Source organism: Salvelinus sp. IW2-2015, linkage group LG26 (assembly GCF_002910315.2).
Source record: "Salvelinus sp. IW2-2015 linkage group LG26, ASM291031v2, whole genome shotgun sequence".
Lineage (NCBI taxonomy): Eukaryota > Metazoa > Chordata > Actinopteri > Salmoniformes > Salmonidae > Salvelinus > Salvelinus sp. IW2-2015.
In genome coordinates this window covers 21,778,268-21,801,458 of record NC_036866.1, presented here as the reverse complement: position 1 = coordinate 21,801,458, position 23,191 = coordinate 21,778,268, and the positions used below count along the sequence as shown (strand labels likewise).

General features: G+C 41.8%; 1 protein-coding gene across 1 annotated transcript in view; it reads left to right on the top strand.

Moving 5' to 3' along the window:
• Positions 1-23,191, top strand: part of hydin (HYDIN axonemal central pair apparatus protein) — a 73,975-nt gene that overhangs the window by 23,388 nt on the left and 27,396 nt on the right. The window contains exons 8-24 of the mRNA XM_023972079.2: positions 970-1,171; positions 1,417-1,600; positions 3,148-3,247; positions 3,851-3,969; positions 4,731-4,954; positions 8,517-8,584; positions 9,854-10,086; positions 11,391-11,491; positions 11,770-11,905; positions 12,130-12,294; positions 12,400-12,552; positions 16,181-16,419; positions 16,545-16,806; positions 18,128-18,271; positions 19,894-20,037; positions 20,206-20,519; positions 22,040-22,156. Of these exons, the coding sequence (XP_023827847.2) occupies positions 970-1,171; positions 1,417-1,600; positions 3,148-3,247; positions 3,851-3,969; positions 4,731-4,954; positions 8,517-8,584; positions 9,854-10,086; positions 11,391-11,491; positions 11,770-11,905; positions 12,130-12,294; positions 12,400-12,552; positions 16,181-16,419; positions 16,545-16,806; positions 18,128-18,271; positions 19,894-20,037; positions 20,206-20,519; positions 22,040-22,156 (2,905 nt within the window). The remainder of the gene's footprint in view (positions 1-969; positions 1,172-1,416; positions 1,601-3,147; positions 3,248-3,850; positions 3,970-4,730; positions 4,955-8,516; positions 8,585-9,853; positions 10,087-11,390; positions 11,492-11,769; positions 11,906-12,129; positions 12,295-12,399; positions 12,553-16,180; positions 16,420-16,544; positions 16,807-18,127; positions 18,272-19,893; positions 20,038-20,205; positions 20,520-22,039; positions 22,157-23,191) is intronic.

Below are 23,191 nucleotides of genomic sequence, written 5' to 3'. Positions count from 1 at the left end.
GCCATATATATAACCATATGCATTTTGAAACCACACTATGGATTTTATCCCTATAGCCAGAAAGAGGAGACAAGGGAAGCATAGAACTACAGAAATTATTCTGTGGCAATATATTCATTTTAAAAATAGATATTCTGCCGGTTAAAGCAACTGGGATATTAGACTGTCTTCTGAGGTCAGATTGAATTGATTTAAGCATTCTGTAAAAGTTTTGATGAAAATATGAATAATGTAATGTACGACTATACCGTTGTGGAAGAAATGTTAGAATAATACACCTTATTGGGTAATGATCCACAGCGTCACATTGTGTTTACTTGTGGTGTATTACTCTGAATTTAGCATGAACCATGTTTTTGCTTAATGAAGTTTGATGGCTGCCTGGTGCTTACTGCCTGTTTAAAACTCAGGATGCAATTTGAATACCAGCCTATTTCATTTTGGGTWAAATTTTTGCTCGGTTCACTCATTAGGGTCAGGTCAGGATCTCTGCTAAAGCACCATAGCTCTGCTTTGAATGTAACCAAACTAGCCAAACAAAAAGCTAGAGGTATTTACATATTCCACATGCTGATTTATGCAATGATTTTGCATTGTATTCTTTTTTTCATTCTGTTGGCTGCTCCGGTGGGAACCATGTGACTTGTGCTAATGTCACTGGGTCCCAGAGAGACTCTGTTATTGTTGTGGATGGCTCAGACAGTATAGTCTACATGTCATGCTAATCCAACAGCGCTATCTCCATGACCAATTATGAAGCACCGACCAATAATAGCACGCTGACTAGCCTATAGCATCACATTTGGGGCTTTGCCATAAAGTCCTGAAAAATAATAGGCTGTATAGAAAAGCATGTATTTTAGAACTACCCACATGTACTTTTGACTTTCTATAAATATATTGGACAGCTACAGTGCTCTTGAATAATTCAGTTGCTGTTTGTGTCTGGGCTTTGTTGTTTCTCTTAAGGGGAGGATATTGGCATCAGTCTGTATGGAGCGTCTGCAGACGTGAATGTGAGGCTGGACAGGAACTCTGTCATAGTGGAGAAGACCTACATCTCTATGGCCAACCAACGTTCAGTCTCCATAGTGAACAGGAGTGATACTCTAGTCCACTACCAGTGGAAGAGCCTGGCCACTAAAGAGGAGGAAGAGCAGCAGAAGCTAAGGTAGGATGTCTGTTCATGCTCATCTCCATGATGTACATAATATAAACATGATCAACACATCAACAYACATTGATTTCCTGTAAACAAACATCTGAAGTGACCCTTAGCTAATGGATCATCAGTTAAGCTTGAGGATCAGTCCAGATCAATGCTGTTTTATGTAGCCTGTTCAGATGCTCCTCTGTCCTCATCCCCCACCTCATCCCCCACTCTCGCTCTCTCTGTGTATCTCTGCTCTGCTCTAGGTTCTGTTCCGAACTGCAGCGGGAGGAGGAGGATGACATGGATCAGTTCCTGACAGAGTGTGATGCAGACCCCACTCTACGTGACCGTCTCTCCCTGCTCTCACGCACCTTCCAGGACCGACGCAGGCAGCTGAAGGKGGAACGRCTGTCCTTCTCAGACAACTACATCACAGTGGAACCTCTGGTGTGTGATGTAGAGTGGGGGTGGAGGGAGGGGCATTTACTGTGTACTGATAGCAAATGTTTTGTTATACACTGTAGAGTCCAATTTTCCTGTCATACGGGACTTTGTGCACACACACAGTCAAACAAAAGATGAATTACATGATATAATCACTCCTGGTGATCCTCCTCTTCCTCTAGTAAACCTACAGTATGTGTCGAGTCACGAAGTGCAGTGCATTGAAGGCACAGTTTTCTCAAATATCATCATATTTTCTTATACAGCAGTAGCCATGCCAACTTGCATGCCAAAATCCTCAATAATCATTGGTTTGCATTGCAATGCCTAAGGAAATTTTATACACTAAATTAATGGATGCACTTTATTATACCACACCCTGTACTAGTATTCTGTACCAACCACTATAACCCAGTGTGGTGTCTGCAGCGTAGGGCTTTGTTTTTCCATTGCCTGGCTCCAGCCTCAGGTGACAGTGACAGATCTGGCTCTGTGGATTACTCAGCTGTGGTGGAAGACAAACCGCAGCCTTTAAAGCACATTTAAAATMCTCTGCTTATAATTCTGCCACCTAGCAGTGAGTCACTGCTCCACAGCAGCTATAGAAGTCCCATGAATATTCCTATATTTAATTTCATATTCTTCAACCCCATTTGTGTTTGTGGAAATGCACTTATGAGGGGCCATGTGTTCTTGTGTGTGTGAGAAGTATCAGTGTTCCCAAACACTGTGGGAGACTGCCTGCTGAGTCAGAGGCATGGCCACGTGGATCTAATTAGCCTCTAACCTGATTTCACCTGCTGTCTCGGAGTCTGACCGATGGGTTGAGATGCCCCTGGGGAGACAGCCACTCATTCTCTCATCCATCCTGACGAAACCCAACTCGCCCTAGGCATCTGTTAAGCACACTAGGTCCTAAGGGAACTCTCACAATCATTTGACCTTGATGCCTCACTGTCAGAGAGATGGAAAACAGAGGGGAAAACAAACTCCACCCCCCCCCCCCAAAATAAGCAAGGCATCCAAAAAAGCATTGCTTTCCAGGGACAAACTCTGCACCCAAATATTCTGTAAAGCACCTTGAAGAGCTGTGCTCCATCAGCACAGTGAGGCCAGAACCCCACCGTTACCCTTAGGCAAACTTTTCCTTCTGCTCTCCAGAGCTCTGCTGATTATGATTGCATTAGTGTCTTTCTAACTAATAAGTACTACATTCATTAGCACTCAGCTGCTTTTATTTTCCACTTGATGACTTTATCTATTTGACAGACACTATCATTTGGACAGAAGCTTTATACATATCTTTCATCAGTGTTGAGTTGTCTTTGCTCTTGCAGAATCACAAGTGTATAAGGGGAAGTATTATGATATATCATTTTTAAATATATATCAAAAGTATATAATTTAGCTACTCTACACGGTCTTGACACATTTGACACATGATGGACTGTACCACTTTCTCCTCCAGCAGGATTTCAGTTATCGTGTTGCTACTGTAAGATGCACATTGTTTAAAGTTGCCTCCTCTGTTGCCTTTGTGTTACCTGCAGGAGGGGGACATTTGGCCAAACACCACCTCAGAGGTCAACATAATTTTCAAACCACAGGAGGCAAAGATTTATCAACAGACGGTCTATTGCGACATCACAGGTGAAGTTTGATGTCATTAGATCAGAGAGAGGGCTCATGGATTTACTACAGTATTAGCTAAGTTGTGTTTGATGTTACAAACAGAAGTATGATGAACAGAAATAAAATGGTGCATTGATGAGAAAGCCCCACCTTGGATTTGATCAAAAGTGACAAGGCCTGAAAATGTATTCTATTTATGCATTTTGTGAAAAGTGTTTTCTGGTATTATAGTCTAATCATATAGCCTACAAGCCATAAGGCAAAAAACATGTGTTAGTTCACAATTATAATTCTATCCTCTCATACTGACAAAGCAGTTGTTGGTTGATTTGCATTTGGTATCCATCTATATTTCCGGTGCCCGGAGGTCAGATTTCCATTAATTTCCATGACTGACAGAGTTTCATGGGCAGGTGGTGACCTCAATAACACAAGTCATAGAGAGTTGATTTTTGCCTAAAGGGCAAAGTATGTATGTACAGTATGTCTAGATGTTTTCATTACACACCTGTGTTCTGCAGATGTGCTTGATTCATGCTCATTTGTTTACATATATTCAGTTTGTTTATTTAATTCCGTCTTTGTATTCTCTGCCTTTGTGCTCTTCGTTATCCACATTAGGCCGTGAGTCTCGCCTACCTCTACGGATAAAGGGGGAGGGGTTAGGCCCCAAATTACAATTCAACTTRGACCTCCTTGACATGGGTACCATCTTTATTGGCTCCAAACACAGCTATGAGGTACTTAACCTTAGTTAGGAGATGTACTAACAATATTAAACAAAGCTAAGACACAAATCTTTCTACACTTACACTGAATGAGAGTTACAGAGTTTTGTTTTACACCTTTGTTCCAGATTATCAGCCCTCCCAACAAATGAGACTCATAATGTGCAAGGTCCCAGCTGTTGGAGGTGCAGAAGAGTTAGACAGGAAATAGAGATGTACTAGAAGTAACAGCACTGTGATTATCCCCTGTAATAAGATGTGTCTCACATCAAAATACATCACATTATTGCTGCTGGTAGTCTGCAGATACCCAAACTTTTGAGTAATTGAGTAATTTAAGTATAATTGTTATAACTGTTAGTCTTATAATAGAACAGCACATGGCAGGCTCTCTTTAAATAATTATAATTATTTAAGGTATGCCTACCCAGTCAGCCCCTTTTGTTTTTAGGGCATTCATGGCAGCCTTGCTGTAAAGCCCTGTGAAACTGGTTCCCACAGAACAAGACTGTTGGATCATGCATTGTTAGCGTATTGCTAGCTTTCCAAAGCCAGCAAACAAGTATAGATAAGACCATGGAATATACACTGCAGTCACAATACACATGAATTCTGATTAGGCTAAATACAAAAGTGAGAATATGAACACACAGAAAACAGTGCTTGGTTAATCAAATTCTACATTTACATAGTTTGGTTTTCCCTACAAATGTCCCCTCTCCCTGTTTAAACCTGATTTGACTCCACTATCCATCCATGCACTTTCTTCTCAGGTGCTTCTGTCTAATAATGGGCTCATCGAGGCCACCTTCAAGCTGGTGCCTCCCAGCTCAGGGTTTGGCCAGTGTTTCTCCTTCAGCCCTACTGAGGGGATGGTTCCCCCTGGGGCCTGCCAAGCCATGGAGGTCTGCTTCTCCTCCAGCACCCTGGGGGTCTTCTCTGAGGAGTTCATCTTCACTGTGGGGCGAAACCCACAGCCTATCAGCCTCACGTTTAGGTAACACTTGCCCTATCACCCCTTTCATCCATCCCAGCACAGTCCTCAACCTCTCCATCATTGTCTTGTTAGGGTCTGTACAGTACATCACCACTGTGGTAGATAAAGCATTGGCGAGCATGTCCAGACATATATCACCCCATACCCCAGCAGCTGGGTGATTCTCATGAAACCAGTTTTAAACATGTCTGTAGCAAATTGAGTTACAAAACCATGAAGCATCTGCAAAAATCACCTATCATTCTAAAGACTAAGATGTCTAGTGTTTGGCAAATTGTCTAATTTTAAGTAGATTTGACATTTTCGCCAGAATTTAGAAAATCTTCACGCCAAATTCTCATTACCGAAATTTGTCCGGATTAAATTCTCGGATCATTTTATACAATTTTACATAACTTATTTGAATAAAACAAAACATATGTAACGGATAATAAACGAGCTGTTATGCATTCTATGAAACARCATTAATGACGTGGAAGGTGTGTTCCACGACACGCTAGTGGAGTAGAATTGACCTTCCACGGATCATTATTTTCCATAGAACGCTTATAGCCCCGAGTTGATTATCCCTTTTTTACAATGGCTATAATTGAACACATTTGCCGTTTGCCGGTAGAAATGTGTTCAACATCCACTGAAGTAGCTAGCAAGTTTACTAGATAGCTACAGTAGTTGCTAAGGTAACCAAACAAACACACTTGGTTTACCAAACCATCAGTCCTAGCTTGCCACGATGAAAATCGAATTCAACAATGCCAATAACGTTTTCAATTCGACTTTTGCTTTCAAAAGCWGCTCAAACACAGAACGTGTAAGAATTAACTATAGCCATTGAATTCTACTGTCCAAATATACCATGTGTTATAGGGAAATAATTTACACTCTAGAATACCTAAAGGAGTAGTCCTTAGATGAGCACAAGTTCAGTTAATTTATTTGCTTAAATGCCTTCAAAATGATGTTCTTATTCTCAAACACCCCCTTTACCCCACTGTGCTTTCTCATGACCAAAATGTCTAAAAAGCTCAAATTGGGAAAAAGTCAGAGAACCATTACCTTACCAACATGGAGAGTATGAATGGGCTTAGTGATGTGGTCAATTGCTTGCTCACTCATTACAGCTGTCTCCTATTACTTGCAGATTAAGCTAAGGTCCTCTCATTACCGCGTCATTTTTAGGTCCGTTTTGGTAATGAGAACCTTCATTTCTGTATTGATTATATGCTAATTGTAATGTATAGTCAATGGGTGCGCTGTGCTGGTAACTTTATTTATTTACTAGGACCACTTATACCTATTGTATAGGTTTTTTATAAAACAAGTTATTTGACTAAGTAGGGTTTGTCAAGAAATATGGGATGTATAAACCCCATTTAACTTACTTTAAGCCACAATCTGCAATTTGTGTTTCAGCGAATAGTAACCCCACTACTTAAAGGAGGATATCCCCCATTGTGACATGTGTACCTGTTTTCACACTTAAGTACACTGAGTGTACAAACATTAGGAACACCTACCTAATATTGAGTTGCACTCCCTTTTACCCTCAGAACAGCCTCAATTTGTCGGGGCATGGACTCTACAAAAGTGTTCTACAGGGATGCTGGCCCATGTTGACTCCAATGCTTCCCACAGTTGTGTCGAGTTGGCTGGATGTTCTTTGGGTGGTGGACCATTCTTGATACACACAGGAAACTGTTGAGTGTGAAAAACCCAGCAGCAACGACTGTGAAAAACCCAGCAGCGTTGCAGTTTTTGGCACACTCAAACCAGTGCGCCTGGCACCTACTACCATACCCCTTTCAAAGCCACTTAAATATTATCTTGCCCATTCACCCCCTGAATGGCACACATACACAATCAATGTATCAATTGTCTCAAGGCTTAAAAATCATTCTTTAACCTGTCTCCTCCCCTTTATCTACACTGATTGAAGTGGAGTTAACAAGTGACATCAGTAAGGGATCATAGCTTTCACCTGGTCAGTCTAGGTCATGGAAAGAGCAGGCATTCCTAATGTTTTGTACACTCAGTGTATTTTTAATTTGAATTTATTTAACTAGGCAAGTCAGTTAAGAACAAATTCTTATTTTACTATGACGGCCTACCCCGGCCAAACCCTCCCCTAACCCAGACAACGCTGGGCCTATTGTGCATCGCCCTATGGCGGGCCCCGATCACAGCCGGTTGTGATACAACCCAGGATTGAACCAGGGTCTGTATTAATGCCTCTAGCACTGAGATGCAGTGCCTTAGACTGCTGCTCCACTCGGGAGCCTAAAAATACTGTTGTTGTTTGATATCCCAAGAAAAATGTTGGRCCATATCTCACGTATTTACAGTAGGTACTTTATAGGCATATTGTGTTATGCTTTTTGCCCATAGGAACCCATTTAATCCAGAAATATATATAAAATTCCTTACAACCATAAATATCCACGTACTGATACACCAATATTACCTGTAAAGACCTTGGATATTTTTTTTGTTACGTTTTAGTCTACTTTTGACTTTTGAAAATACTGTACGTGCATGTACTTACATGACTTATACTGAAATAAGGGGTATTTTAGTAAATTGCATTAAGATCASTGATTTTAGTATTATGCAAGTCATTTGGGATTAACAAATGGCACACTTTGATGATTTGTTGGCTTACTGAATCTCTGATAGAGATCAGTAAAATTTTGCTAAACTATGCAACACTCATTATCAAAACATGTAGTCTCATCTCCGAAACCTGCTTATCATTACCGTAATGCACCAATATTTAGGAAATATTAAGAAAAATMCAACTTTAATTTAGCAATTTTGGCTTAATCGGATAGTGTGATTTTTGTTCTTTATCCAAATATGTGTGCATAAATAAAATTCATAAATAACATGCATACACAAGTGATTATGACAAAAAAATATTCTAAAAAGGTTATGTGTTTAAGGTAATGAGATAAATTACAAAATAAATGTTAATAATTTATTTGTAAATATTTTTATTTTCAGAGTTATGTTTAACTTAGGTCTTTTCATTAGACTTTGAAAACTGTTGTGGTAATGAGAATTTTTGCATTGTTACGGTATTTGTGGAAATTGTGGTAAAATACATCATATCTGATCAAAAAACATAATAATAATAATTATTAAATAAATTACTACAGATCCTAATCTCAGTGATCCAAGAGGAAATTTCATGAAAAATGACAGTTTCGTGAGAATGACCCAGCAATACTTTTCTAAAACTACTTTTCTGAAACAAATGACCTACATTAATCCACCGAATGCTTCGTCTCCTGAATGCTTGAATACTTGCTATCCCTGACTTACATGTTTGATTAGCACATTTTTATACTCTAGGTTTGAGTAAATGACTCCCTTAACGTTGTGTTTAAATTACAGAATTACCCTTCCACGCTGTCATCCAAGAAATTGACTGATCTTGTTTTTTTCTTCAGTTGCTCTATACTTGCCCAACCCAGTGTAATTATTATGCATTGCCCAGTGACCTTCATGCTTGCTGGTCAGCACAAATTTATTCTCTATTTCCTGTCTCTTTTATCTCTTGTAGGGGTTGCGTAATAGGCCCCACTTTTCACTTCAGCGTTTCAGAGCTCAACTTTGGGGATGTGTCCTTTGGTGAGTTAAGCTATGGTTTGTTTTTCATTAATCCTCATTGATGATGCCTGTTACTCACGCTAGATGCTTGTGTTAGGCTTGGGGGCAGATTTATCAAACAGTGCATTTGAGACACACTGATAATACCTACTGCTTTGTATTTACAGTATAAAGCACAAGCATAACAATGAATGACAGACGCAAATAAACAACCATTACTGCAAGTCTACGAAATAGATGTAGCCCACAATATACACTGAGTGTACAAAACATTAGGAACACCTTCCTAATATTGAGTTGCACCTCCTTTTGCCCTCAGAACAGCTTCAATTCGTCAGTTATGGACTCTWAAAGGTGTCAAAAGCGTTATACTGTTTTGTACACTCAGTGTATAATTAAGCAATAAGGCCCGAGGGGGTGTGGTAGATGGCCAATATACCACGGCTAAGGGCTGTTCTTACACACGACGCAACGCGGAGTGCTAGGACACAGCCCTTAACTGTGTTATATTGGCCATATATCACAAACCCTCGAGGTGCGTTATTGCTATTATAAACTGGTTACCAACGTAATTAGAGCTGTAAAAATAAAGGTTTTGTCATGCTCGTGGTATATGGTCTGATATACTACGGCTTTCAGCCAATCAGCATTCAGGGCTCTAACCACCCAGTTTATAATTGGCAATGTGTATTGTTTTGCAGTAATAGTCCCATACAAACAGTATTGGCACACTATACCTTCTTGCAACAATTACTGCACACATTTACTCCCACTCTTCACTGCAAAGTTGTCATTTTGGATCTCCTAAACTAGGTCTTACTCACTATTTGACCCTTCCAAAAATTGTCCAAGTTGATTGGCATTGGATTTATTTTGAGCAGGCCTATCTCTRCTACATTTTTATGGTCCACTCAATACTCTGCCTGCAATGCATCATGCATGTGCATGGCTTACAAATGGCTTACTGTAGAATGAGACTAATACACTATCAGCCACGGTAGAATGCACATTTTTCTTGTGATCAATAACAGCAAAGGTCTTCGCAGACAGATAATATTTAAGTATGCTATGACACTTTTTTAATCTCAGTGGTTATTTGTGTGGCCATTTTCCCCACACAAACCATACATTTTAAAACCTTACAGATAAATCAAAGTCTTGATTATGAGTTGCCCTGTGGCATTGCAGCTGTKTATCAAATAACAGTGTTTGGAATTATCTCTGCACTAACCCTTAGAACTGTAACATTGCTTGCTCTGTGTTTCATTCCTTATCCTTCCTTTCCTCCAGGTTTCCCTCACACACTGACCTGCAGTCTGAACAATACTTCTCTGGTTCCTATCAACTTTGGGCTGAGGGTTCCAGGGGATGGCAGTGGCCCTTCCAGCATCACCAGTGTCTCCCAGGTGTCAGACCTGAGTAGGACAGAGTGGAGCTCCAGTACTGTACCAGACCGGCCCATTGAGTTCACCCTGACACCCAACTCAGGAACCGTGCGTCCTCAGGGACTGGTTGACATCCAGGTGTGTTAGAGGAGCAGGGAGCATTACCAGAAAGTAATCAAACATTATTCCAATGAAAATGTGCTTATGTACTCACTGTAGAAGAGTACCATTTAATTATGTTATTAATTGTGGTGCTGTTGGGTCATGCTGAGTCAGCTAGCTTTCCAATTAGTGCTAAAGTGTATGCTGTAGGTTTTTCATTTGAGATTTAGAATAAACTAATCATTCGATTAATTACCCCTAATCGAAACGGATTTAATCAATGATAGCCCCRGAGGGGGGCAGAGCGTAATTGTAATCATCCTGTGGAGAAGTTGAAAAAAAAAAAATCTGTTGCAGATAAATGCCTGGGGAAGCTGCCTTTCTCCTTGTGGCTCTGCAGAGCTCTGATTATTACATCAGCCTGCTCTGGCTGCCTCTGGTTACTGAGTGTCATACGCTGGTCTTTTCCTATCAATGGGAGACTGTTTGGTCTTTTCCCATCACTTTTAGCTGTCAGCAGCCCTGCAGTGGGCATATCAGGGAATCTGTGCAGCTGTCTACGGTGCTTTGTATAGGGTGTCTCCTGTCTGCCGCCCTCCCTTTGGCTGTATGCAGCACGCTGCTCTGCTCTCCAGCCTAGTGACAGCACAGTGGCACTCCGGGGCTCTAATGAGATCTCTTACAAGACCAGAATAATGTATGTAGAAGAGGTCAGGGGAAGTCAAATGTGCTGGAGGGAGATAATCTTCATCACCTAGACCAGGAAATGGGCCCTGGCTAACCTTTCAAAGTATAGGAAGTTACTCATGGATGGATGGTGCAGAGATAACTGTTTCTCCCCATATACAGGCACTTTTGACCATGCAGTCTACTCTACTTTCTCTGATGAAAGTAGCTTAGTAGGGTTCTACTGTATGTAATATAGTAATATATGTCAAGAAGTGTAAAGAAAAAACAAAAGGAACATGATTGCAAATTATTGCAAATTAAAAAAGTAGTGTAAACTGTAAATATATTTGCAGGGTTCTCCCCCAGATTTTTGAAGAAGGTGGTGCTGCTGAGTACGGCCGGGGGAAGGCCCAGAGGGCGGAAGTTTATGAACACCTGTAACTGCCATTTCCTGCCATCTAGAGAAAAAAGTGGTCTTATATGATAACACATAAGTACTTTTTTTTGTTGACATAGTGGTGCAGCCAGTCCACAAGGTGGAGCAGCGCCTCTCTTACATTCTTTGGGGAGAACRCTGATTTGCCAAACAAGCACAGTAGAGGTGCCATGGTTATGTCATGGTTATGTTTGACTGTTTAACCAGTATGTCTGCTGTGTACCTCCATCTGTAGGTGACCCTGTGCTCCAACAGTGTTCAGCGCTACAGTCTGGCTCTAGTAGTGGACGTACAAGGGGTTGGGGAGGATGTGCTGGCCCTACCCATCAATGCCAGGTTAGAGGTCTAGATCCAGGGTCAAAACACACCTCTTAGCTACAATAATGTCCTGATTTATGATCAGGGGGGGAACTCCTCATTCAGAGCAGATGATTAATAGTCCTTTCATTCATTTCAATGTCAGAGACCCCTTATAGAAAACTACTTCATAACCTAAACACATCAATGTAGAGCTGTAAGCACATAGGGATAATTATTCTACTGTGCAGGCCAATATGTGTGTAACCTAAAAGGTGAGTGGTGTATTAAGCTTGGGTAAATGTCTGTGTCCGTAGGTGTGTCATACCAAATGTTCTTCTGGATACCCCAGTACTACAGTTCCAGAGATGTTTCCTGAGTTACCCTTACGAGCAGTCAGTGAAGCTTACTAATGACAGTGACCTGCCTGCATGCTATGGCCTTCTGTTCCAGGTTAGATTTMAAGTGTTACTGTTTTTTTATAATGTTTCAGTGTCTCTGACTTGCTGGTCTCTCCACCATCCATTTGTCTTTGCTCGATGCTTGGCATCCCTTGATCACTGCCAAGGGGCCATTCTATTGTCTTTGACAGACAAGTTTATCAGGCCACTTACTGTGTGGGTGTTTCAGTGCTTCAGGCATTTCTCTAACACTGTGTTTGTGGTCCCTCTCTTCAGGAGTATGAGGAGTACCCTTCTCTGCTCTACTCCAGTGCCCACCCACGAGGGGTCATTCAGCCCCACAGTGCTGTGGACATCCCCCTGGCTCTGCGGGCTAAGACTGTTGGCAGGCTTCAACAAACTGCACAGATTGCTATATTTGGGAAGAAGGAGCCTCCTCTGGTGAGATTATGTGTGTGTGTGTGTGTGTGTGTGTGTGTGTGTGTGTGTGTGTGTGTAGCCTTGCATTTATACCCCTGGTCCCTCTAATTTCTTGTAATTCCATAGAACCTGCAACTGTCCTGCATTGGGGAGGGTCCGGTAGTCCATGTGATGACAACAGAGGTGGCCTTTGGCAGCATACCAGTTCTGACCGATGTCTCCAGAACACTGCAGCTCGCAAACCAGTCCCCGATACCAGCACGCTTTGTGGCTCAAATGGTGGGTCAAACTTAACAAGGGTAAATTCTCTCTCCCTTTAACCGTTGGCTCTGTTTCCCTCTGCTCATTTTCTGCTACATGCTGCCTCTGATTCATTTCTAACCTAATTCAGTGTGTAATTAATTAGTTAATTGGTTCAATGCTTTGTTAGCTTTCTAGATATCAGGCTGCCAGTGCAATCTAATCCCAATAGCAACTCATCAGACTTTTACATTTGCTCCATGGCCCTTCCTTTATTACCGTGTTACATCAGTCTTCCTGAATCTTCATAGTCTTTACCAATAGGCACAAATTAGAAACATAACAATCAGAATTTCATCGTCTTCAATTCATTAATTCTGCAGACTTTTTGCGATAGATGGGGCTTTGTTTACTCTCGCCTTAAGATGTTTTACACAGTAATGTGGGTTTGTTCTATTACACATACTGTACATTGTGTTACTAATGAATCCACTGAGTATAGTGTTTGCTCTGTCTCTATTTCTGTTTGATGCCTCTTTTTTGATTGGAACCCTGCTATGCTGGGGCCTTCTAGTACTGTAGTCTACACACACACACACACACACACACACACACACACACACACACACACACACCACACACAAACACAGCATGGTATCTTGGATTGCTGCTTAAATCCTTAAAGTGCAGTGCTGTGGAAATGTGCGAACACTCTTTTGTCCTCCAAGGCCGCAGAGCTGTGTGTTGATAAGGCAGGAGTTTTTACAGAGCAATTTCAAGCATCAATCGTTGGTGATTCTTCCAGAATTATATTGGAGTCGATCGATAGCATGGCAAAGAGCCAGCCTACTGGGCACAGACGTCAGTTCACAATCTAGTTTTGATTTACATTTGGTTGAGTTGTCAACTAGCGTGAATCCAATGTGAAATCAACAAAAAATGTCACCATGTCATTGGATTTAGATTAAAAGTTGGGTGAAAAGAAATACGAAATTCCTTTACATTGATTACTTTTTWAAAAACCGATCAGTTTTCCACGTTCATTCAATGTCATCACATTGAATGTATTTGCTAAAATAACATGGAAACAACGTTGATTCAACCAGCCTTTGCCCAGTGGGACGTAATACTGGATAGCAAAAGAATGTGAAAGATTTAAAAACAAAGTATACATTCTATTTGTACTTTGTCATTAGTATATTCTCGACTGTTCGTGATGGCACTATACTGTTCAATCTACTGAGTTTTGCAGTGGTTTCCATTTTAAACCTCCTTGGCTGTGTTTACACAGGCAGCCCAATTCTGATCTTTTTCCCAATCACATTAGATCTTTCACATCAGATCTTTTTCAAAGCTGATCTGCTTGGTCAAAATACCAATTAGTGAAAAGAATATCAGAATTGGGCTGCCTGTGTAAACGCAGCATTTCACATGCCATGGTTCAAAATAATAAATTTTATTAAACCTCTCTAATGCAAGTCTGATCTGATTATTGAAATTTCAGCTGGGTTGTTCTTCACTCAGTTCCCCCTCTCAGCGAAGACACCCCTCCATGATCACCTTTGTATCGACCGGCGGCTCATCTCTCACTATCTCTCTGCCACATAAAGCCTGAGAAAGTGAACTATGACGCTCAGGCTGTGTTTACACAGGCAGCCCAATTCTGATGTTTCTTTCACTAATTGGTCTTTTGACCAATCATATCAGCTCTGAAAAATATCTGATGTGATTGGTCAAAAGACCAATTAGTGGAAAAAAGATCAGATGACTCCAAAATTAACACAAGGCTCACATGGATGGTTAGCGTGTGTCTTCTATGTGAAGTGTAGTGGATCATTGTCTCAAGGGCAGTTTACTCCCCTTTCTCTGCAGGTCTATCTGTAGTGAGCTGACATCCCACTTTGAACTGCAAGTGAATATGAAATACACTGTAGTGTATGCTCTTAGAAAAAAAGGTGCTGTGTAGAGCCTTAAAGGGTTCTTTGGCTGTCCCCATAGGAGAACCCTTTGAATAATAATTTTTTGGTTGCAGGTGTTCCATGTCCAATCCTTTCTACAGAGGGTTCAACATGAAACCCAAAACGGTTCTACCTGGAACCAAAAATGGTTCTCCTATGGGGGCAGCCGAAGAACCATTTTATAACCATTTTTTGTGGGTTCCAAAAGAGTGTAGAGAGTCTATTAGAATATGTTCATTATGACTCGTCATCTTCCTAAAAATTTACCCTCATTCTGTCTTACAGGCTGACAGAATATGTTTATGTCTGAATGATCGGTTGGTTCTACATGACTGCTAGTAACATTCAGATTTTCTGTCGCCAGCAGACCATGCTCTGTTCAATAAGGTCTCCTCCACACTCGAACACACACTGAAACTCCAATTAAATCCAGTGCATTGCACAATGTCAGTGTAAGGAAGTTGCATGTTGTAAAAAAAAAAAGTGAGTATTACTGCCCTTGCTTATCTAGTTTGTAGACTAGCGAGTTTGTTATATAAGATAAGCCCCCTGCAAACACTGAGCTCATTCAGGTTCTTTGGTTGGTTGCTGTTCAAAAGCAAACGTCATGATGGCAGTCAATTGTGATGATTCTGCTTAGTCCATGGAAGCATCCAGATAGTTGGATGAGGCCTCCAGTGTGGTGGTGAAATAAAGCATCATCAATCAGAAAGCCCAATCCAGTGTCCCAGAGCTGGATTCAGTCAGAATATCCCAATTAAAGCATTATGTGTATCAATCAGGATGCTGCTGCATGGAGAATTGATTTTAGTCCTCTTTCAGCTAATAGCTAAGATATAGAGAGCTGCTGGTGCACTTTGGGCTTATCTCGTGATGTGAACAAGGCTGAAGATGTGGTTGTAGAGAAGATTAATGTGTCTTCTTTTTAGATTAGTTCCTTATTGAATGTAAATTCATTCAAATCGATCAGAAATCTGGAATGGAGCAGAATAGGATGGGGAAAGTAGGTTTCTCAGCTTTTTCTCTTTAGATGAAACGTACTTTCAGATAAAGATCCAATTCTCAAACTGAATTAGAAGGAAGACTATTAGTGAAAAACAAGCATAGCGGGGTGATCCTTGTATCTATATCAACACAGCTTTTGGGCCGTTGATCTGATAAAACCTCAGCCTGTCTGTTATTGTTTCAATTAGCAGCTTCACATTCTCTGTAAAACTGATAGATGAGTGAGCTTCCCCACTGTAGCCTTCCTCTGCCTCCACCAGGCTCCCAAGAGGRCCACAGATAAGACAGTATAAGTAGGGAAGAGACTGGAGGGAGCCCGGACATGCTATTACTACATGGCCTCTCATTGTAAAACACTGCATGGCTCTAGAGCCAGATAAGGATCTGCTAAAGGTGTCAAATTGCTTCTTGTGTGCTGCCCTTGTTTTATTTCTCAATCTAAAGCACTCAGACCCTCTGTAAGAATGGGCCAATAATACAGTTTAATTGAACATATCGTCTCTATTGGCCTAATCATAAAAGGGTTCAATGCCTGTTGTTGCCTTTGGCTAACCTCCTGGATGTTTGGCTAACCTGAGGATGTTTAATCAGTGAATCTATCGTGCATTTGTTTTGGCTCACTGCATACTTTATACGGTATTCTTTTTCTATTACCACCTCAAATGTTAGAACCTATGTAACAGAAGTCCACTGTATTTTTCCAGGTGCGCAGCAGGTCTCTGTGGCGGGTGGAGCCAAGTGAGGGAGAGGTTCCACCCCAGGGGAAGCTGGAGCTGAGGCTAGTGGCTCACCTGGATGACACCCTGCATTTCCAGGACAAGCTGCACCTGTCCATCCAGAATAGTGAAACACACACCATCCCTCTCTCTGCTACTGGCAAGGGCACTACTATTGTCACCAACCGCCCTTTTGCCCCCAGTCTGGACTTGGGAGCCCATTTCAGGTAGGCATAGCGACGAGTGAGGAAATACTTGGAAGTGCATACTTTACATATTCAGTCAAGTCAGTCATTCAAATCCTTTTTATTCTTTCCCCCTGAAACCTTGTATTCTGTCCTCTCATCCCCAGCTCTGGTCCATGTCAGTACCATTTTAGAGTGACCAACCGAGGTCGCCGCTCCCACCAGCTGTACTGGACAACGGAGGGGTACCCCCAGTTTCGCCGAAGAGTTCCCCCACCCGCCAACACCACCAGGGAGGGAAAGGGTCGCAGCTCCCTGGTACCCCCACCTGTAGATGGGCCAGTCTTCAGCCTGCACCCCATGCGTATGGAGCTGGCCCCGGGACACACTGCCGACATGGTGCTGGAGGGCTCCTCTGACTCTCCCAAGGTGGGAACATGAGACAATGGTTGAAAACACTCCTCTGTCAGACACAACCTAGATATTCAGTTGAGATCTAGAAACATASACACTCCCTCAAAATACACATACGGAATGCTTCTCAATGAAAATCTATGCGGATCGTGCATTGTGTGTTATGGGGGGAAAATGCGTTGGAGTCGACATTGACGACAATGGTCTTCCTCAACACCTAAAGTTGTTGAACTTTGAATAAATTATTGGATTTTCTTCCCAAGACCTACTATGTTTCACCATATTATACCTTTATGAACTCCAGTTTGTTCAGCCAAACCAGTTCCATTTAGTGGAGCATTACCAGTGTTTGATGATAGTAAACACAGCTGGTTATTAACATTTGCTAACATTTGAACAAACATGTGAAATACAGTCAGTGCACTCTTAGCTAGCATATTAGATCACGACACAGGGGGTTCAAGGTTGAATTCTACAGAGATAAAGGTGTAGAATCTTCCCCAAGTAACACTGCACAGGCCTGGGTGTTGACTTCTTCTCTGGGGTATTACTGGGATGCCTATTGATTGAAAGAAGGAGAGGGAAAGAAACAAGAACCAGAGATAAGCCCACGCCACTGCAGCCTCTGCTGATCCCTTATATCTTTGAATGGCTATTGTGGAGTTGTAATTCAGGAAAGCCCAGGCATAGCAGAGCGTGGCTATGTCTCAGAAAAGCTTTGGCAGGGCTGTATTTCTGTTGGGTAGTTATAGGAAACTATGTCACATTTATACCTAAACAAGGTCAAAAGCTGAGCTTAAGTGCAGAATTGTATCTGCCGGTATAAAGGTTGTGTTAGCAGTTGATGTTATTCTTCAATAACACAGACCCCAAAGCAAATCAGGGGTAGAAAAATAGGTTTATTCAAAGAGAAAAAAATTAAAATTGTTATGCTGGGAAGTAGATGACAGATGTTCTTTCTTCCCTGTCCTCAGTGATTCTCCACAGAACAAAGAGACAGGATGTAAGTTATAAAACCCATCCCTAGCTTGTGGTTGACCAATTAGAATTCCTTGCAGTAAAATTGGGCCAATGGTCAAATACCAAGTATCCTGTTTCAGGTTCAATGTATAGASAATTCGAACCAATGAGAACTTGCCACATGTAGCTATGAGTCCAGGACTMAAACCCCTACACAGATTCTAAACAGATGTTGAACTGAAAAACAACTTTTTCCATTGATCGTTAATTCCCTATTGACCTCTAGTCCACTGCGTTGTGTATTATCTTAAAATATTCTTACAGTTGTCTTGAGCTAATGGGATGTGTGTACAAAATACCTGTGTTTCTAACCAAGGTGGTCCGAGAGAGGCTGGTGTGTCACGCCATCCTAGGTCACCAGAGTGGGAAGGAGCGCATCATGACGGTGGACGTCACATGTCGGTTTGTCTCACCCATCCTGGACATCTCCTCCCAGCAGCTCAGCTTCTATGTGGAGAAGGTGTGTGACACCAATCACCCATCACCCACATTTGCTGCCTCTCTGCTCACACCTTACATAGCAGAAACAAGCATTGGTGCAAGTGCATTGAAGCCTTAGTGCATGGAATTCTTCTCATAAGTTTCTACAGTCATGGTGTAGCCATCCATGCCCAATGACACATATTTCATAATGCTTGCAGTGTTTCCCCTATATGCATTTAGCAGCGGRGTACCGTCACTGCTAAATCATGGCTGCCACTGTAAAAAAAATTGTATATATAATGTAGATGTATAGATGTATGCCACAGGATGACCCCGTCCGCCGCCCCGCAGGAAGACCCATCCCCCCTACTAACTCTGCCACCGCTGCTGAAAAAAATCCTATGGGAAACACTGGCTTGAAACATTAGACCTCACATCAATCATTTGTTCATTGAAGGCATTCAGTGTTCAGCAGATCAATGATTGAGTTCTGTTGAGACATTGTGTTTATTCGATGTTCTCCAGCTCCAGTGTCAGGAGTCCATTGCTCCATGAAGCTGGATCATAGTGATTATCTCCTAAGGAAATTATAGTGTATACTTCTGCACCAGTTCGTTCCTGATTTATGATGTGAAGATGGCAATGGTTCTGACAGAGCACAAAGCTTTGCCCCAGATTATGTTAGTGTAACCAATAATATATGGACCCAGTGGACAGGAGAGGAAGTTGTTGACCAGAGGGGTTCGGCTCAAAACCAAAATTAGTCCACTTATTGCAGTATGCTTAAACCTGAATACACATTATGCCTATTGGAAGATGAACTTGGGTTTAAGCTATTTTCAAGGATTCTATGGGGATAGCAAAAAGCACTTTGCACTCTCCATCTCATATCATCAGAATGATTGAATTCTGAATGAGAGAAAGAATGAGGCGTCACCACTATCATCATAATTAAATGATTTCCTGTCCCCCCTATTTTACTTTTATTATCACTAGCACAAACTCTATCGCAATGTTTGTATTAACGCCCCTTATCATGCTGAACCTGTGCATACTTTTACACATACCTAACATCTCCTGGAAGCTGCTTTCAGGTTCTGTTGCTGATCAGCCTTTCAGAAATGAAAATTATAATTTATTTCAGTGGAATTCTTTTATCTGACTCTGTCCCATTCATCTATGTGTTGACAGCCTTGCCTCTAGATTTACAGGCTGCTTGTGCAGCAGAGCTCTCCGGGATAAAGCAATTAGAGAGAGGGAAATGGGATGGGGGAAGGAATGGAGAGGGAGAGGGGGGGAATGGGTAAGGAGAGACAGCAAGAAATAAAGGGATAAGAAATGCAGTAGAGTTGAGAGGAGGAGGGAGAGAGGCTGCGAATGAATTGCAGATGTATAAGGCCTGCTGTAAATTGTGTTGCCCACACAAGAAAGTGATAGATAGAGATTATAGATTGAGTTATTTCTGCTTTGCTTAACCTTTAAGAAGTTATTAACTACAGGGCAGCTTTTATATGGACATTATAGTCAATTGACTCCCAGTCTCTAGAGTTTACTGTATTGAATACCGGTAGTTACTCTTAACTTATTTAATTAATCTTCACAATCAGTCTTATCTTTCCTTTTCTAATGTGTGTGTGACTGTTGGTGCCCCCACTGCAGGCTCCAGGTGTCTCTCTGCTTCCTCTCTACCAAAAGCTGCTCCTGAGGAATGTGTCGTCTCTGGCCCTCTCTCTGCAGCTCACTCTGGCTGAGCCCTTTGGTCTGTCTGACCACGATAGTGATCACACTTGTGTCACTTCTAAGGTACATCCTTCTGCAGGCAATACTTGTACAATACATCACATGGATTATAGCCTTGGTTCATACTTAACATAATCTGACACGGTTGATTATTTAAATTTTTTAGGTGGGTATCTGTGCCTAGTATTGAGGGGCAGGTACCATATTATGTCCATGTCTCTGTGTTGGTAGACTTTGGTACTGGCTGTAGGAGTGCAGACGGAGCAGTGGGTGCGCTTCGACCCCTTATACCGCCAGGACAGTATGACGCGGGTGGCTGAGGAGGTGCTGGAGGTGCGCTACTCAGACCATCCTCAGCAGGACACGGTGGGCCTGAGGGGAGAMGTTCACTTCCCCAACCTGCACTTCTCAAGCGCGACCCTGGACTTTGGCTGTGTACTGAACCACACCGAGGTTCAGCGCCAGCTCACCATGACCAACTGCAGCCCTCTGTCTGTGTCCTACCACTGGGCCTTCCTGGTCGACCAGCAACAGTACAATATCAGGTAGAGAGCCTTGTCCACCTCAACAACGTCACTGTTAGACTTGTTTAGCCACCATTCCTGGGAAAGAAAACTCAAGATTTAAGCAGAGAATATCCCTGACCTTTGTGTGTGTACTCCTAAACACTTCATTACCTTCCCTATATTGGATGGCTTATTGTTATAAATGGTTGGGGATATTGTTTATTGTGGTTCCACTGTTTATTTGAGATTCTATTGAGGCATAGGAGGGCTCCAGTTTTCATGTAGTRCCAGGAGGGGACAGATGGTGCTGAAGCAGCTGGCATTGCCGAGGAAAGGAACTCCTTATTAAGACTCCATTTAATCAAGCTGTTAATTTCCCCCTCAACTGAAAAGATGCTGAGCATCAGACTGCTCATCAAGCCACTTTCCTTCCTCCTAAGAGGCTGATACGAAGTTCCACTCCTGTAAACTGTGTTTGAAATGTGTAAGCACATATCATACTGTACTGTACTGGAGTGGCCACCTCTGGGATTATGGATTTAAAGTTGTCTGAGATGGGAAAAGCAAGCTGATTGCACCTTTAGTAAAGCCAAATCCAGCCATTCTCTAAGGAAACCAACAGGAAAAAAATTATCTGAGACCCTTCAATAAAAAGTTTGATCTACTGACGGTGCACACATATTGCTATTTTCATCTACATCTCTACCTTGGCAGCCATTCCTTGGATCCATCTTGAGAACACAATGTAAACCAGTCCAAAAGCTTGTCCTTGGAAGTGACTACTCAGCACCACACTCCCTTAATCTCCTCACACCAGTCAAGAAGGGATCCAATCTGTTACACTACAACTATTTGGCTACTATTTCAAGCTATCTATTTTGAGGGAATATGAACCTCAAGCAGCTACACAATATGCAGTTGCCTTCAGTAGATATCAGTTCATTATGCACCGAGATATATAGACTCCATATCAATGATGTTCTGCTTTTTGTGATCACAGCAGGGTTTCTGTAGTGTGTACAGATAACAGATTTTCTYCAAAATAATTTGATTGTAGAAATTGTTATAAGTGAACTAGAAAAGAAAAGATACTACACTCTAAGCACTCAAAGTAGTCAAAAGGTCCATGCTGGCTCTGATGTTATATCTGAGCTGTCAATACAGCTCCAATCTCTGGCAGCGTATTGTTGAGTTTTTATCGTTTTTAATTGTTCTTCAGCTGCTGCCATGTCCTGCCTCAGAAGAATCAATAGTGCTGTCCGTGGGGCTAAAGTGCAGGCCATTGAAGATTTATCACTCAGCCTCCTGCTTTTCATTTCTCCAGACCCACCCCTTAGAAGTGGATGCCCCTTCCTATCAATATTCACTTGGTTTACACAATGCACAGGCCAACCTGCTAATTAAATACCTATCAGTAATTCAATCATTGGTGATCCTGCTATTATTATTGCACCATTTTCATCCGCTTAGCTAACTGATTTACGGTGTATATGTTGCTGACGGACAGTTGGCCTTGCTGTCCATTTCTGATTTGSTGCTGATGGATTTCACTTCCTCAGGTTTCCTGAGCAGACCAACATGAGTGAGGGAAGAGTGACCACACATGAGGAGGAGAGGGATACACGATGGGACCTGTCCAAAAATAGAAACATTGACATCAGAGTGGACTCAAACAGGTCTGATCCTGCCGTTCACCAAGCTCCAGTACTTGCACCCTGTATCTGAATAGAATGAGCAATATAATGTATTTATATCATGCCAACATATAGAGAGATATTTGAGATCAGAGATTCACAGCAGGCTTATTTCATACGATAGTGACTGCATATAGAATCCAATTTTTTAAACTTCACATTAACTGGAAATAATTCCAAATGGTTGAAGAACTGGATTGTCAGCATCTAGCCCAATTATAGCAGAGAATAATCATTTCAGGCGTCTCCCTAGAGGGTCTTCACTTCAGACAATCTTTGAAAAGGCATTGGGCTTCGTGGGCTACATTAACGTGTAATTGAAATGTTATTTGTTCCAGAGACTTCTGAGGTGTCTGGGGATTAGTATGATGGAATGTCAGCACATACACACACTCGTGCACAGACACACAGATGCACACACACAGCACACACACGCACACCACACACACACACACACACACACACACACACACACACACACACACACACACACACACACACACACACACACACACACACACACACACACACACACCACACAAACCACACACACACACACACACACACACACACACACACACACACACACACAAATGCTTACAAATGAGAGCAATGGGACAAGATAGAAAGCTTAAAATCCTATATTGTATAGTGAGAGAAAATATGGTGCTTCCTCCTGACAGTGGTCCTCGAGTATATTCATTTTACCTGTTAAATGATCTTTGCTGGTGGCACGAACTGCCATAGAATTCCCCATACAACACTGCCCCCTGCTGTTACTCCCCAAAACACCTACTCTTACTATAGTCTGCAGGCGCTACCTGCTTTGTCTCTTTCATCACCATGTCTCCTTGTATTTTGTATCTCTGTATGTATCTGTGTGTTTCTCTATGTCACCATTTCACTACATTTCTGTCAATGTGCATGTTTGTCTCTCATTTATTGTCTGGCAACATCTGTCCGGTCCCCTTTCTTGCAAAATATGTTTTCAGTCCATTGGAGCAGTTCTATTAAAAT